This window comes from Hipposideros armiger, unplaced genomic scaffold (assembly GCF_001890085.2).
Source record: "Hipposideros armiger isolate ML-2016 unplaced genomic scaffold, ASM189008v1 scaffold_748, whole genome shotgun sequence".
In the NCBI taxonomy this organism is placed as follows: Eukaryota; Metazoa; Chordata; class Mammalia; order Chiroptera; family Hipposideridae; genus Hipposideros; species Hipposideros armiger.
The window spans coordinates 304,562-319,933 of NW_017732098.1; the positions used below are offsets into that span (position 1 = coordinate 304,562).

At 44.1% G+C, this 15,372-nt stretch overlaps 1 protein-coding gene across 1 annotated transcript; it reads right to left on the reverse strand.

Moving 5' to 3' along the window:
- Positions 1 to 3,571: 3,571 nt before the first annotated feature.
- On the reverse strand, positions 3,572 to 15,335 carry PHF7 (PHD finger protein 7). The gene is given in 12 exon segments (XM_019628092.1): positions 3,572 to 3,704; positions 3,706 to 3,772; positions 3,980 to 4,104; positions 4,531 to 4,647; positions 5,151 to 5,257; positions 5,806 to 5,965; positions 6,436 to 6,560; positions 6,923 to 7,024; positions 11,320 to 11,411; positions 11,800 to 11,852; positions 13,229 to 13,335; positions 14,377 to 15,335. Coding segments are annotated over 11 exon segments (1,122 nt in total). The 5' UTR covers positions 13,270 to 13,335; positions 14,377 to 15,335.
- Positions 15,336 to 15,372: the final 37 nt, after the last annotated feature.

Consider the following 15,372-nt stretch of genomic DNA (forward strand, 5'->3'; position numbering starts at 1 on the left):
AAAAAATAAAAATAAATACATAAATAAATAAAGTAGGATTGGATTATAACCCAAAGTATACTATACATATCCATGAGTCCATACTGATATAAACAAATGATTGAATAAATAAATGAGAAAGAATAGGTAAATCTCCCATGCAAAAGAATTTCAAATAATTTATGTAGATACTCTGTCCTCAAGGAAGGAGGGAGCATAAGTCCCCACTGAGTCATTGTGGGGTACACAGAGTAACTGCCTTCCAAAAGGTACAGTATGGAAAGAGGGGCAAGGAGTAATGTCCCAGTGACAAACACTATTTTGGCCAGACGATCAAGGTCAACATCAACAGTGATGCGTCATGTTGATAGCATGTGACTTTGATATGATGTGATGAAAATGGCACTTTACTTGTGTGGTCTTCCTCCCCCAAAACCCATAGCCCCTGTCTAATCATAAGAAAAACATCAGACAAATTCAAATTGAGAAGCACTTTACAAAATACCTGACCAGTACACCTCAAAACTGCCGAAGTCATCAAAACCAAGGAAAATTTGACAAACTGTCACAGCCAAGAAGAACCTAAGGAGACATGAGGACTCAACGCAATGTGGTATCCTGGATGGGATCCTAGAAGAGAGACATTAGGTAAAAGCTAAGGAAATATGAATAAAGTATGGGCTTTAGATAACAACAATATATCAGTATTGGTTCATTAATTGTGACAAATGTACCACATTACTGTAAGACGTTACTGATGGGCGAAACTGGGTTTGGGATATATGGGGACTCCCTGTACTAATTTCCCAATTTTTCTGTAAATCTAAAACTATCCCAAATTAAAAGTTTATTTAAGAAAAAAAGCCCAGTCCTTTAGAAGAGAATTACTGATTAGGCCCAGATGAAGAACAGAGCAATTCAAAGTTGGACTTTCCAGCCTACAACAATGAGGTTAGCTATTAATTCACTGGACAGTAAAGGTATAAAGATTAAGACATAGTTAATACGTGCGCGTGCGTGCGTGCGTGTGTGTGCACCAGATACGCACATAGGTGGGGCAGATAAATGTCTGGGTGATAAAAAGCATCCTTTATCCCCCACTACCTCTGCCACAAGCTCCACCTTCCACCCACAGCAGCTAGAGTCTAGAGGGCACTGTTAGCGGACTATTACTTTCAGTTAAGCTATTTCTTACACTTTAGTATACAAATGGACTCTTTTTAAAGGAAGAGATACTACCCCAGATGTCTGAGAATATGCCTAGAGACCCAAGTTACAGAAACTCTAGAGTAAGAAACTAAAGGCTTAATCTTGAAAGTGTCTTTCAGTTGTGAATGATCACTGCAAGAATTGTCTTTAGGATAGACAAAATAATTGTGTTTTTGAAATGAAAATCCACAATTTAAAAACTCTCGTTACTTGCAGTGCTCTAACAAAGAAAGCGTCCTTGGATGCCAAAGTTATCAGGCATAGCACTGAGTCATCAAACCCATGGGCGAGAAAATGAAGAAAAAAAGGTGAAGCATAGGGAGGCCTAGGATGATAGCTGTGTGGGAGGTCTAGGGAGCAGCTAGCCTCAGAAGGAGCAGGCCTTTGGAGGCAGATCTTCCAGCAAAGAAGTGCCACTGATAGTGATCTGATGCTTGGCCTCTGAGGAAAATTTTATTTTGAGGGAATTGATCACATGGAACATTATCCATAGGCATGTAGCAGATGAAAAAGAGGAAGGTATTTAATTCAGTAAAAAAAAAAAAAAGTGTATGGGAGAGGAAAAATAATCATAGTATACTGCCCGGCTTAGTAGTAAACAGCATTTACATAGTCATAGTAATGTAAACACTGAAGGTTAATTTAACAAAAATTGTGATGCAACTATAAAAGATAATGAAAATGGGAATGTTTTAAAGGTGCTAGATCTTTATGTAACATAATAGGAAGTCAATAATGTCTAAGATTAATAAATCAAGAAATGGCTAAAAAAGTGAAAAGTCATTGCTTTCAGGGACTAGGACTGGGGTAGGGAGGGGTGGTTATATTTTTTGTTATAATCCTTTTAGTACTTTTTTTTTTTTTAAGATTTTTATTGGGGAATTGGGGAGGGGAACAGTGTTGGGGAATTGGGGAAGGGGAACATTGTGTTTTTCCAGGACCCATCAGCTCCAAGTCAAGTTGTTGTCCCTCAATCTTAGTTGTGGAGGGCACAAGCTCAGCTCTAAGTCCAGCTGCTGCTTTGAATCTAGTTGCGGGGGGGTTGCGGGGTGGAGGGGCGTGTAGTCCACCATCCCATGTGGGAGTCAGACCGGCAACCTTGTTGTTAAGAGCACGTGCTCTCACCAGCTCAGTGGCAGCTCAGCTTGGGCACAGCTCACGGACCCTGATGCTCAGAGCTTGTGCTCTTAACCAACTGAGCCACTCAGCCGGCCCCATTTTAGTACTTTTTGACTTAAGACTTTTGAAAGTCTATATTACTTTGCCTGTATACTTTGATAACAAAGACACAAATTACCACCCCCTCCCCCGCCATGTGATTCCAAGTGAATCTGGTCAAATCTGGTCAAATCATGTACAACCTGATTAAGTTTCCAGGGGCCAGCAACATTTGAACCAAGAACCCATCCTCTGCTGTTGGTGACAATGACTCAGTGCGACCCTGAGAACTCAGTATCTGGCAATGGTCCTGAGTTTCCCCTGCTAATCCAAATCCCCCATAATCACTAACAAACAAATATGAGAGATTCTATTCAATTTCCCCCAGGACCCTCAGCCAGATTGTCATCCTACCTGCCTTACTTAATGTAACTGTCCTGACCCAGCTCCCTTACCCCATGGAAATGCCCGCCGCCAGGCCCCTGCGTGGAGCCGTGTCTTCCCGCATGCTGTGGAGGTGTGCTGAAAGCCACACTGCCTGGACTGAGCAGAGTCCCTCCTGCCTGTGAGCACGGCGGTTCAGGGCCCCAAGCTTTGCAAGAGTGGCCTATTCGCAGGCCAGTGTGGACTCCTTTCTTGCTCACCTCCCTAATGAGAACCTGTGTGTTTATTTGCACAATGATGAAATCTCTGTCCCCCCCGTAAAGTTGATTTCCCTGCGAACTGCTTCCCTCCAAGGCAACGTGTCTACGTTCTAAGTTGGAAGTTCTACATTTAAGTTCCTATTCCCTCACTCTACCCTCCAGATTCCTTAGTTCACTAGATAAAATCCAGAGTGAATTTATAAGGAGACACCAACAGAGAGAAAGCCTTTATTTGCATAACACACGCGGGTGAAGAAAGAAGAGGCATATGAGAACCAGGTTAAGGTGGAAGGCTCTCAGCAGAAGAAGAAAAGAAAGGGCCCTCTGGGAATCAGGCAGGAAGAGCAGAGGCGCTATTGTAGCCATACATACATTCCGCGCTTGGCATCTGGACTGCTCTGTCCTCACGCTCCCCTGGGACTTCTCTTTGCTTGGTTCACAGCCTCACTGCTGGACCCCTTTCCTTGTCTCACAGGTCCAAGCTGCTCCTTCCCCCAAGCCTAATGGAGGAACACACCCTTGTACCTAAACGTGCTTGGCAGCAACTACTCAGAAGCTGTTATTTAAACTTTCTGTAGCTTTTAGTGATTTTTGACACCTTAGGACTGCCAGGAGTGGCCCCTCCTGCCACCAGAGGACTCTGGTTTGTCTAATAAGGAAGGTCCTAGCAAATCAGTCCAAGAAGGTCCCGGATGCTCTTCCAGGCTGGTGTCAGAAATGCCCCCCAGAGTAGTAGGTACTGCTGCAGCAGGGGATGTCGCCTGAGTGTTCAGGTATGTAGTCTGTGGTGAATAAAAGGTGGGAGAAGAAAACTCAACTTTCTGTCTCTCCCAGGCACAGGTCCTTAACCCCTCCCTAGCCCCTTTCCTTCCTCAATTAAAGGCACCACTAAGTCCCCATCCTGGTGGCATGCCCTCCTCCTTTCCCAGGTACCACAAGTCCCCCCACCCCTACCCCGGTTCTTACACCAGACCACCCCTCAGTCCCACCTGTGGCTTCAGCCGAAGGTGCACACTCCTCACACTCCCATTTCTTACTGTTGGATCTAAGAAAGGAGCAGTCCCTATGGGTTCCATGGGAACCGCATGTAGCACACAGAATGAGGCTCCACCTCCTACAAGAAAACAAGGAATGGTTGTGGGCACAAATCTAACACTAACTAGCACTCTCGGGATGTTTGCTACAGGCTAGACCTTTGCTGAGGGCTTTCCCAGGTACTTTTTACTGTACTTTTTAACCCATGATGGATGTGTGGCTGAGTGCTGATCCCAGGATCCCACAGTCAGGCACAGATACTCGGAAGGCAGATTTGGAAAGGAACTGGCCACTCTCCGCTGGACACAAGGAGAAACAGACCCTGCAGAGACCTGCTCACGTGTGTGTGAGTGAGACTTGGGCTGCTCAAGAGTGGGACTTAGCAATGGTGTTCACCCTGAGGTCTGCAGACAAAAGTGCCTTCTTTGCTCCTAAAAACTATGCCAAGGTCTAACCCTAAGATGGTACTGATGAGAGATCTTTCTAGCCAGGAGCCTTTCCCTACCCTTCGTCCTCAAAGCTGTCTCTGCCTTGTTCATGCAGACAGACGGGCACATCACAGTGCTGATAACGCTGATACAACTCTGAAAAAGCCCCTGGCTCGAGTTCCCAGGCAGCATCTCTGCAGTAGAGAACAAACAGTGAGTAAGGGACACATAATCTGTGGGTGAAACCTTTGTCCACCTGGGAGGAACTAGGAAGAACGCAAACTAGCACAGCAAAAGAGTTCAACAGGCTGCCTGAATAATTTCAGCAAAGCTGGGAGGTTGGCCCGGCAGCGGGAGAGGGTTGAAGCAGGATGAGTGGAACACGGGGCTTCCTTAGTTCCACACTGGAATTCAAGAATCCCACCCTGCCCACCCCCCCTCAACACACACACACACCTAGGAATTCTGATCCCCAAAGTATCCTTTTCAGAAACATGCCTATCCCCCCAACCCTTACATTCCCCCCGCCCTTTTCTTTTGATAATTGAAAAGCTCTCCTTCCACCCATTCCCTCTTCACCATATGTCAATGCCTTGGCTCCTTCTTCATTCTCTAAACTGTCTTCACATTCCCCTCTTCTCTGGAAATCTAGGCACCCCATTCCCTGGCTCATTTCCTGCTTTAGCGTTTTCACTACCTGTCTGGAATATGAATTCCCATTCTTAGCATTTCTTGATGAAACTCTTCTCGGTTGTTACAATGTGGACATTTGAAGAAATGCTTTGCTGATGTGTGGGCATATTTCTGTAAGAGAAACATGGAAGAGCTCTGTGTTTGTAGAAACATTACCTTTGACCCCCCCCCATCTCACAAACAAGACGTTGCTAGGAAAGCTTGACCGAGGGTTGCAGGAAAAGGAGTTTGGGTGGGTTAGGGTGAGGGCTGCAAATTCAGGTGCCAGACCAGGGGCCGAAAGCTCAAGAGGGCCCCCAGAAGCGCCTTAGCTGTCGCCTCCGGCTATGGGGCTTGGCAGTGCTGACCCAGCCGAGCTCAGATACCTGGACACACATTTCTCTTTCCTTTTACCCAGGAAGCAAGGCTGATTTTGAGGCTACTTGACTCATTCTGGGATGAGCTCATTTACTCTAGGCATCCTGAGGATTTTGCTCAGTCTAAATCTTATCATGAATGAGGCGTTACAGGTCAGGGGTAACCAGATGCTGGGCTGACCTTCCTCTGACTGCCTGGAACCAGCCCTGCATACAGGCCTTCAGCAGAGATTGCCTGAGCATTCCCAGTGTGCTCTGAACTAGGGCAATTGTGGAAGGTCCCCAGAGCAGAGAAAGCCCCACCTGTATGCATGCGCGGTGGTAGACAGTTTGACTACAGCATGGGCTCTGGATGTTTTCCACACTTGCTTGGGATAACTCTTCACAACACAAGATGCAGCCTTCCTCCCCCACATTCCCCCATTGGATGTCCTGTGTTGGGCGATGTTCTTCACAAAATGATCTGCGGCAAAGTAAATAGACTTGGTTCTGATTTGTTGTTGATGCAGTTTTCCAGCTGCCTGGCCTAGGGAGGGCAATCAACTGCCCTGGCTGGTGCCCAGTGAACCTCCATGCTCCTGGGGAGGAGGCGGAGGAGTGGGATGAACAACAGCCACATGCCTTCTCACAGCTGCTCTTCCACTGAGCAAAGCTCGGTGACTATCTCTACAGCCTCTAGTTCCTGAAAGCCCCACTTGGCTCTAAGCAGCTGTCTAAGAATGGCAGCTGTTTGTAATTTAAGAAGGGGATGGGAAGCAAGATGTAAGCCCTGTGAAACTGCCAAGTCAAGACACTGTTTCTCATTATTAAATGGAGACACAGATTCCCTGGTGAGTCAAAACAGGCCTGTGAGAACTGGACTCTGATTTCATTAGTGGCTAATTAATAGCAAGTTGCAAAAGGGCAGCCTGATTTTTCCCCTTCATCACTCACTTGTACTCTCCAAAAAATTGTGAAAGGCAACCCCTTTCTTGGCCACAGGGAAGATGGAAGTTTTTGACGCAGTGATCCTTTTGGCATTTGATGGCAGCTCCCTTTTTCTTGCACACAAAGCAGATCTGCAAATGAGATCCCAGCCAGTGCTCAGGGCCCCGGGAAAGACAGACAGACATTCAGGGGCACATCATTCTATGGAATGGAAATTCTGTGAAGCAACAGCTATTCCCTTTGCTCAGTGGATCTGACAACTCTTGAGCTCCAAGCAGCACTGAATTTTTTGTTTTCCCAGGAGGTTGCTCCCTCTCCACGCTTAGCATACTACACCCCAGAGAAGCATGGAACTTAAGAGAAGGACCAGTTGGGAAATCCAGCAATCCCTTGACTTCTAACATAACAACTAAGGTAAAGAACAGAGGCAGGGACTATCAGAGAGGTGTGAAAAAGAGGCCTCGCCCAAAGCCCCCATTCCAGGGGATCTAACCTTCCTAGAAGCCCGGGCTGCTTCCTTTTTGATGTCTTCAGGCAGGAAGCCATGGAAACCTCTGTTGGACTGGCCCCTCTGAGGCAACTTGCTAGATAGGATCTGGGGATGGGGGGGACAGCAGAACCAGGTTGATGATCAGTGAAAAGTGCAGTGGGGTGAGGAGGACAGAGTAGAAAAAGAGCTTGGTGGAATATATATGCATTTACAGGATAATTTACTTAATACAAAGGCTTCCACAGCACTATGTGCTGGGTGCTCTAAGTGCTCTCCAAATATGAACACGTTTAATCCTTGTAACAACCTTAAGAGGTAGGTGCTATCATCATCTCCATTTTATAGGCGAGATTATGTGACTTGCTCAAGCCCACAGAACTCTGAAACCTGGGCTCTTACCCACCTTTGTGCTATGCTGCCTCTCACTAACTGAGGACTGCTTCTGTGTACTGTGTACTTTGGGGAAATACTCCCTGTGTATTGACTCATCTTATGCTCACCACAACCCTGTGATACAGATGCTGCTGTGATCCTCATCTTACAGAGGGGGCCACTGAGGTGCAGCACGGTAAGTGACATAGCTGGGGTCACACGGCAAGGAGGCAGCGGAGCTGGAATTCACATCCAGGCCCACAGACCCACACTCCTACGCCTCCGGCTGCTCTGCTCCATTGGTACAGAGTAAATACTCTTCCCAGAGTGTGTTCTCTATAGGAAGGGAAATGTTCTGACTATAGTCATCCTGCCTTATAGTGGAAGGGGAGGAATTGACCTTTTATTTAAAAACACACTTTAAAGGGCTTTTTGTTTTTGAAAAGCCCCCAAAGCAAGTCTGGAATGAGAAATCAAGGAAAAGAAAGTAAACTGTTACGTACTCATAAACAGTGTACGAGCACATCCATTGGAAGAATGTCAGCATCCCAGCTCCATCCCAAGAATCTTCCAAAAATATTGGGGAGGGTGCTGGACTTTCTTCAGTAATTACATGTAATGTGAATGGGGGCCCAGGTTATTTTATTTTAACATGATAGAAAATGTGACCCTACAAGGTTAGATAACTTGAGGACACTTGGATTATAGCTGTATGTTCCCAATAAGCTTTAAAACATATCTATTTTAACACTGTCTCAGGGCTTTAGGACTATATGAGTGATTTCTATTTTATTTATACTTTTAACTATTATTGTTTTCTACAGTCAGCATGTATTATTTCTACAAACAGAAAAGTCAATAGTGAAAGCTTAGAAAAAAATCTAAATAGTCTTTAATAGGGGTTTATTTTAATACTTTTTGGCATCCCATACCACAGATTACCAATTAGCTATTAAAAAGAAAAAACAATATGTTCTATGTGGAATGATCTCCATAAGTATATGAGGTGAAAAAAAGAACAAACTACAAATACAAAATAAGGTGTATAGTATGTTTATTTTTATGTTGAAAATGTATATGCTTATAAATGCATTGAAATTAACTAGGACCTGACACCAAAACCAGACAGGGCTTACAAGAGAGGAAAATCACAGACCAATCTTTCTCATGAGTGTAAATGTGAAAAAATAAAATAAAATATTAACAAATTGAATCCAGTACCATATAAAAGAGATAATGCATTATGTCCAAGCAGAGTTTATACCAGAAATGTAAGATTATTTAACATTAAAGAATTCAATTGATGTAACAAATCACATCAACAAAATTAAGAGAAAAAAATCATGATCATCTCAATAGATGCAGAAAAAGCATTTGAAAAAATTCAACACACATTCATGATACTCTCAGCAAACTAGGAATAAAAGGGAACCTCTTCAATCTAATGAAAAGCATCTATGAAAAACCTATAGTTAGCATTATATTTTAATGGTGAAAAATTGGATGCTGTCCTCTGATATTGGGAACAAGACAAGAATATTCACTCATATAACTTCTATTCAACACTGGATTGAAAGTTCTAGCTAGTACAATAAGGCAAGAAGAAGAATTAAAAGACAAAGATCAAAAAGGAAGAAGCAGAACTGTCTTTATTCACATATGACATGATTGTGTACACAGGAAATCCAAAAGCATTCACAAAAAAAAAATCAACAAAAGAACTGAACTAATAAGTGAATTTAACAAGATTGTAGGGTATAAAATCAACGTACAAAAATAAATTGCATTTCTATATACCAGCAACAAACTTGAAAATGAAATTTTAAAATACCATTGGGCCGGCCAAGTGGCGCGTTGGTTAAGAGCTGGCTTGGGACGCCAGAGGGCCCCAGTTTGGATCCCACAAGAGGACCAGTGACACTGCCCTCTACAGCTAAGATGCTGAACAACAGCTCATCCTGGAGCTGGGCAGCTGTGAGTGGCCGGCGTTGGTGTAGGCTGCAGCCCCTGCTGCAGTGGGTTGCCCTAGGCTACCGTGTGTAGCCAGCAGCCAGTGTGAGCGGCTGTCCAGAAGCTGGCAACTGATCTGCCTTGCCCGGGAAGAGTGCAATGATGGTGCCAGCTTGGGCCAGTGAAGCAATGTCCTCCACAACTAGACTGAAGAACAAAAGGACAGCAACTTGTCTGTTCCCTTCCCCCAATTCCCCAGCACTGTTCCTATCCTCCCAATCCCCTAATAAAAATCTTAAAAAAAAAATTGCTAAGATATATTTTAAAACACCCAAATGAATGGTGAAATACATCATGTCCATGGATTGGAAGATTCAATATTGTTTTTCCATTCTTACCAAATTGATCTATAAATTCAATTCAGTCCCCATCATAAGCCAAGAGGCCTTTTTTTAAAAAGATAAGTTTAAAGCTAACTATAAAATTTATATGGAAAAGGATCTGGTAGCCAAAACAATCTTGGAAAATACTGCAAAACTTACAATACTTAATTTCAAGACACTATAAAGCCACAATAATCAAGACAGTGTCATATTGGTGTAAGGATTAATGCACAGATAAATGACATAAAATAGATCATCCAGATGCAGAGATATATAGTCAACTGATTTTGAAAAAGGCACCGATATAATTCAATGGGTAGGCAAAGATTTCTTGGGACACACAAAAAAGCACTAATGATAAAAGAAAAAATTGATAAACCAGGCTTCATCAAAATTCAAAATTTTTGTTCTTCAAAAGACATCATTAACAAAATGAAAAGGCAAGCCACGGACTGAGAGAAAATAGTCACAATACATGTATCTGAAAAAAAAAGATTTATATTCAGAATATATAAAGAACTCTTACAACTCAATCAGACAAAACAACCCAACTTTTAAAGTGAACAAAATATTTGTATAGACACTTCATAAAAACAAACAAACAAACGTGTGAATGGCCAATAAGCACATGAAAAGAAGCTCAACATCTTAAGTCATCAGAGAAATGCAAATTAAAGTCACAATGAGATACCAATACACACCTAGTAGAATGGCTAAAATTAAAAAAGACTGATAATATCAAGTTCTGACAAGAATACTGTGCAATTGGAACTTCATAAACTGCTAGTAGGAGTGTAAACTTGTACAACTACTTTGGAAAGTGATTGGGCAACTTCACATAAAGTTAAACATGTAATTAGCATATGACCAGTAATTCCACTCCTAGGCATTTGACGAAGAGAAATGAAAAAACGTGTTCACGAGAAGACTTGTGCATGAATATTCACAGTAGCTTTATTAATAATAACCCCCAAATGGAAACAATTCAAATGTCCATAAACAGGTGGATAAACAAGCAAATTATACTATACAACAGACTACTACTAGGCAATAAAAAGGCGCAAGCTACCGATGCATGCAACAACACAGATCTATTGCTAAAACACTGCATTGAGTGAAAGAAACCAGACACAAAAGAGTACAAACTGTACGATTCCATTTATATGAAGCATAAGAATAAGCAAAAGCCATCTATAGATCAGAACAGTGATTATCTCTGAGGGGATTGACTGGAAGAGGGAACTTCCTGGGGTTATGGAAATATTTATGTTGATTTGGACAGTATTTACATGGGGATACATACATTATATCCCCATGATATATGTTTATCAAAACTCATCAAATTGTACACTTAACATAGGTGCATTCTATAATATGTAAATTATACCTAATAAAAAAAATATTGGGGGAAAAATAACTGGAAGGACTGTTGATAGCATTTGCTTCTGTGGAGAGGGAGAAGGATGGAGAATACTGTTTTGGGAAGAAACTTCTTATGGTAAATACTTTATACTGTTAGGATTTCATACCAGGTATGTATATTACTGTTTAAAAATTGGATTTTAAAAAGAAAAAAAGCTATTAAGGAAAACAAATAAATAAACAGGGCTATGGATCTGAGGCTGGATGCAAAAACAGAACAGACTGTACAGCAAAACCCATGAGACATTCAAAGCAAAGGGTCCTTATACTCACAAGACAGAAATAGTGCACGCTGAGATTGTCTTTCTGAAGAAATTCCCCTAATTTTTCAGGGTCCCCAGGTTCTCGAAGGCATAGCCGGCATACTGGAAGAGAGAATGTTAAGAATTCACTTTGGGAGTGTAACCATCTAAGTACAAGGAGGAGTACAATATTGGGAAGAGGGTCATTTTGACAAGGAGGGAGGTTGGGATGAAGTGTTCTTTGGTATCAGTTAGGTCTTTATATAATTTTGGCCACATTGCAGGAGTTGGCTGCAGCTGCTCACTTCATATTTTATTGTCTTAAGTGGCCTTGTTTCTTGAACTTTGGACATGACATTTAGAGATTATGGAGCCTGAGTTCTTCAGCATCTTAGAGAATCTGGGAAGGATATAGGATTGACAGTGAGAGGAGCAAGTTTGCTGCCCTACACAGGTGGTCTTTGCTGAGGTTGGGAGTCAGTGGCAGAACAGAACATTTACTCTTTCTTACCAGGCCCTGAAGATGGCTTCCTCTGGGTTACCTTCCTTGTGTTGGCAGATTTTCTATACAAGAAATGGAAAAAGTACAAAGTGGTCTTTGAGGATCCTGTCAACATCCCTTGTAACATTTCTCTCAAAATGCCATCCATGGGTCTGATGAAGGACCAAAATACCTAAAGGCTTTTCAGTTTCTTTTTTTATTTTATATATATATATATTTTTTTAAACCATTTTTTTTAAAAAAGATTTTTATTGGGTAATTGGGGGGATGGGAACAGTACTGGGGAATTAGGGGAAGGGGAACAGACAAGTTGCTGTCGTTTTGTTCTTCAGTCTAGTTGTGGAGGACACTGCTTCACTGGCCCAAGTTGGCACCATCATTGCGCTCTTCCCTGGCGAGGCAGATCAGTCGCCAGCTTCTGGACGGCCGCTCACTGCGGCTGCTGGCCGCTCATGCTGGCTACATACGGTAGCCCATGGCAACCCACTGCCACAGGGGCTGCAGCCTACGCCGTCGCCAGCGACTCACGGCAGCCCAGCTCCAGGTTGAGCTGTTGTTCAGCATCTTAGCTGTAGAGGGCAGTGTCACTGGCCCTCATATGTGGGATCCGAACCGGGGCCCTCTGGCATCCCAAGCGAGTTCTTAACCATCGCGCCACTCGGCCGGCCCTTTATTTTATATTTTTAATTTTATTGGGGAACAGTGTGTTTTTCCAGGACCCAGCAGCTCCAAGTCAAGTAGTTGTTTCATTCTAGTTGTGGAGGGCGCAGTTCAGTGGCCCATGTGGGGATCAAACCAGCAACCTTGGTGTTATGAGCACTGTGCTCTAACCACCTGAGCTAACCAGCGACCCCTATTTCATATTTTTTGAAAGCATAAAACATACCCACTGAATTGTTTGAATTATGTGAGATCATAATCAACTTTCTGTTCCAGGTGCCTGTACTGACTGTGTTGACTGAGTGAATGCAGAAGCAAACTTCCTTTAACTCTTTTACTGTTTCTTCTGCAACCTACTCTGAATTACAGGTAGTACCACGTTCACAAAAAGACTTTTCCATTACTAGGCATTATTCTTTGCTCTTTACAGGTATTAACTCAATGATTCTACAGAATGCTCTAAAAAGTGGGTGCAATTATGATGCATATTTTCCAGATGAGGAACCTGAGGCATAAAGAAATGAAGTAACCTGTCCCAGGTCACCTAGTTAGCAAGTGTTACAGCAAGGATATGAACCTAGTCAGTAGGGTTCCAGAGCCAGCACTAGGGACAGACCTGGGAGGGTAGGTTACTGGGCAGCTTCCAGGGGATTACTGGTGTGTGCTTTGACACGAGCCAACCCTAGCTTGCGAGACAATGCAAAGGGGAAAAAAGTGCAGCATATACCATAGGTCATTGGATAATTTCTCCCAAACTCCCTTGTGTCACCTACTCTACCTTAATCTTTGACATTCCTTCTTTTCTTTTATATTCTTCATTCGCTGCTTCCTTTCTCTATCTTGATTTCTTCTTTACTATTATGTGGACAATACAGGCTCTACCAGCTATAAAAATAAGTAGGGTTTGGTCAGCAATTTAATCCTACAGTTGGCTAGCAAGTTTCACAGGGTCAAAGCAACAGTGCAGTTTACCTCCCAACCCATATGATGGAATATAAGGGACCCACCCAGGATCAATGCTAGTAACAACCAATAATTATAAAATCGTGTCAAGAACTGTTCTAGATATTTTACATGTGTTAACTCACAACCCACCCCATGCAGTAGGTGCCATTATTATCCCCATTTTCAAGATGAGAAGACTGAGGCACAGAGATGTCACAGAGAGGTATTTGCCCAAGTCAGAGGTACTGCCATCACGCAACAGTATACGAACTTGGAACCACTGCGTGAACTGGCTAAATGGTTGTTTTGTTTGTGCCCACTAAATGCAAGAGGTGGCACTCAGGAAAAAAGACTTCTTTTGCCTCCAAGTATGCATACCTTCATTCTACCCATAAAAGTTAGATAGCGAGCTCTAGCGAGTTCTTTGCTAGGAAAAGGAATTTGTGGGATTTCAGTTGCCTAAAACAAGAACTCCCTCTAGTGAGAGACAAAGGGTAACACTGCCAAATCACCCCATGGCTCCTGTCACTTCTTTTTACTTGTATCAGGTGGCCATTGAGGTTTGGCCTGCTTTCAACTTTTGTCCAGCTCTCCAAATATGAAGACACCCTGCCACTCCTCCCCTCTCCAGTGTCAGCAGACTACAATACAATGTACAGTTTTCATTGGTTGGGGGGGATGGGGGGAGGAATCCCTGAACGACAAGGTGGACAAAAGACGTAAAATCTACTCCTATCAAGGGAGGACTGTGTTTAGTTAGGGGAGAGGACAGCATTTGTTAGAAGAAATGAATGAATCAGGTTATTCTGGGGACACACACTCCAGCACCCATGTCCTCACTGTATAGCTGGAAAGGGGGAGCCTCTTCAGGGACTTGAACTGGTCTGTATGAATACAACCACTAAGGCAACTACTAAGGAAGGCTATACCGCCCTTCCTTTCTTTGTATTTGCTCCATCTCTTCTAAACCTTGAGCTGCACCTGCAGAAGCAATGACATCGGACGGCTTCTTACTCCACAAAAGCACTTGGATAGGCTGGAAGAGAGAGAAGGGCGTGCAATAGGGGTTCCACTTGAGCTGACTACGGAGCGGTTCCGAGTTGTTCGGGAACTCGCGATCGTCTAGGAACAGAAATAAAACCTTCAAACGTCAGTTCTTTGCATTGCTGGACCAAGACGTTCCTTGAATGGGGTTCTGGGCGCACCGGCAGTTACGGGAAGACGCAACAACCTTCAAAACATTTGAGGAGGGACGATGCAAAGGCGGGCTTCCACAAGCGGCTCAGTCCGAGATTTCCTAACGGAGCGATTTCTCAACCTTGAAACGGTTAGCAAGTTGTTTCGCTGGATAGGTAAGTGCTGGGTAAAAGCTTGTTGAGAAAATTAAAAATAAATAAGCGTGTTCGGCCCCGCCGCCGCAAGAATAAGCACTGATTTCTTTGGAAAATAAGTGTCGGTGTGGCCACACCCGTCCCCGCGAAGTAACAACCGGAGAAGGGGCTCAAGGAGCATCCCGCAGATGTCAGACCAGGATCATGCCGTGCCTGCTAGAAGGTTGGTGCGGGGCCGGGCTGGAGGTCGCCTCCGCAGCTTGCTCCTCACGGTAGAGCACGGGGTCGCCAGCCCAGTTGTCGCCGGGGGCACCGCTGGTCCGGAGCTTTATTCGTTGTAGCTACCTCACGGGAGGCCGCCCCGCGCGGTCACTGCGCCGGCGAAGGGGGCGAGCGCGCAAACGGGGGCCAGGGCACGACGCAGGGAGACTGTGGCCGCGGGGACCACCGCGACGCAGTTTGCAGAACGGGACCGCGGCGCGCTAAAAGCCGCGTGCCCACCGTTCCTTTTGCCCCACCCCTTCCCTTCGCGCCACTAACACTTAACTCAGCTCCCGCCCTATCCCCTAGCCACGCCCCCTTCATTTTGCCCCTCCCTCCCGCGCAAACACCCGGAAGACCAGCTCGGAGGCGGGGCGGAGACTGT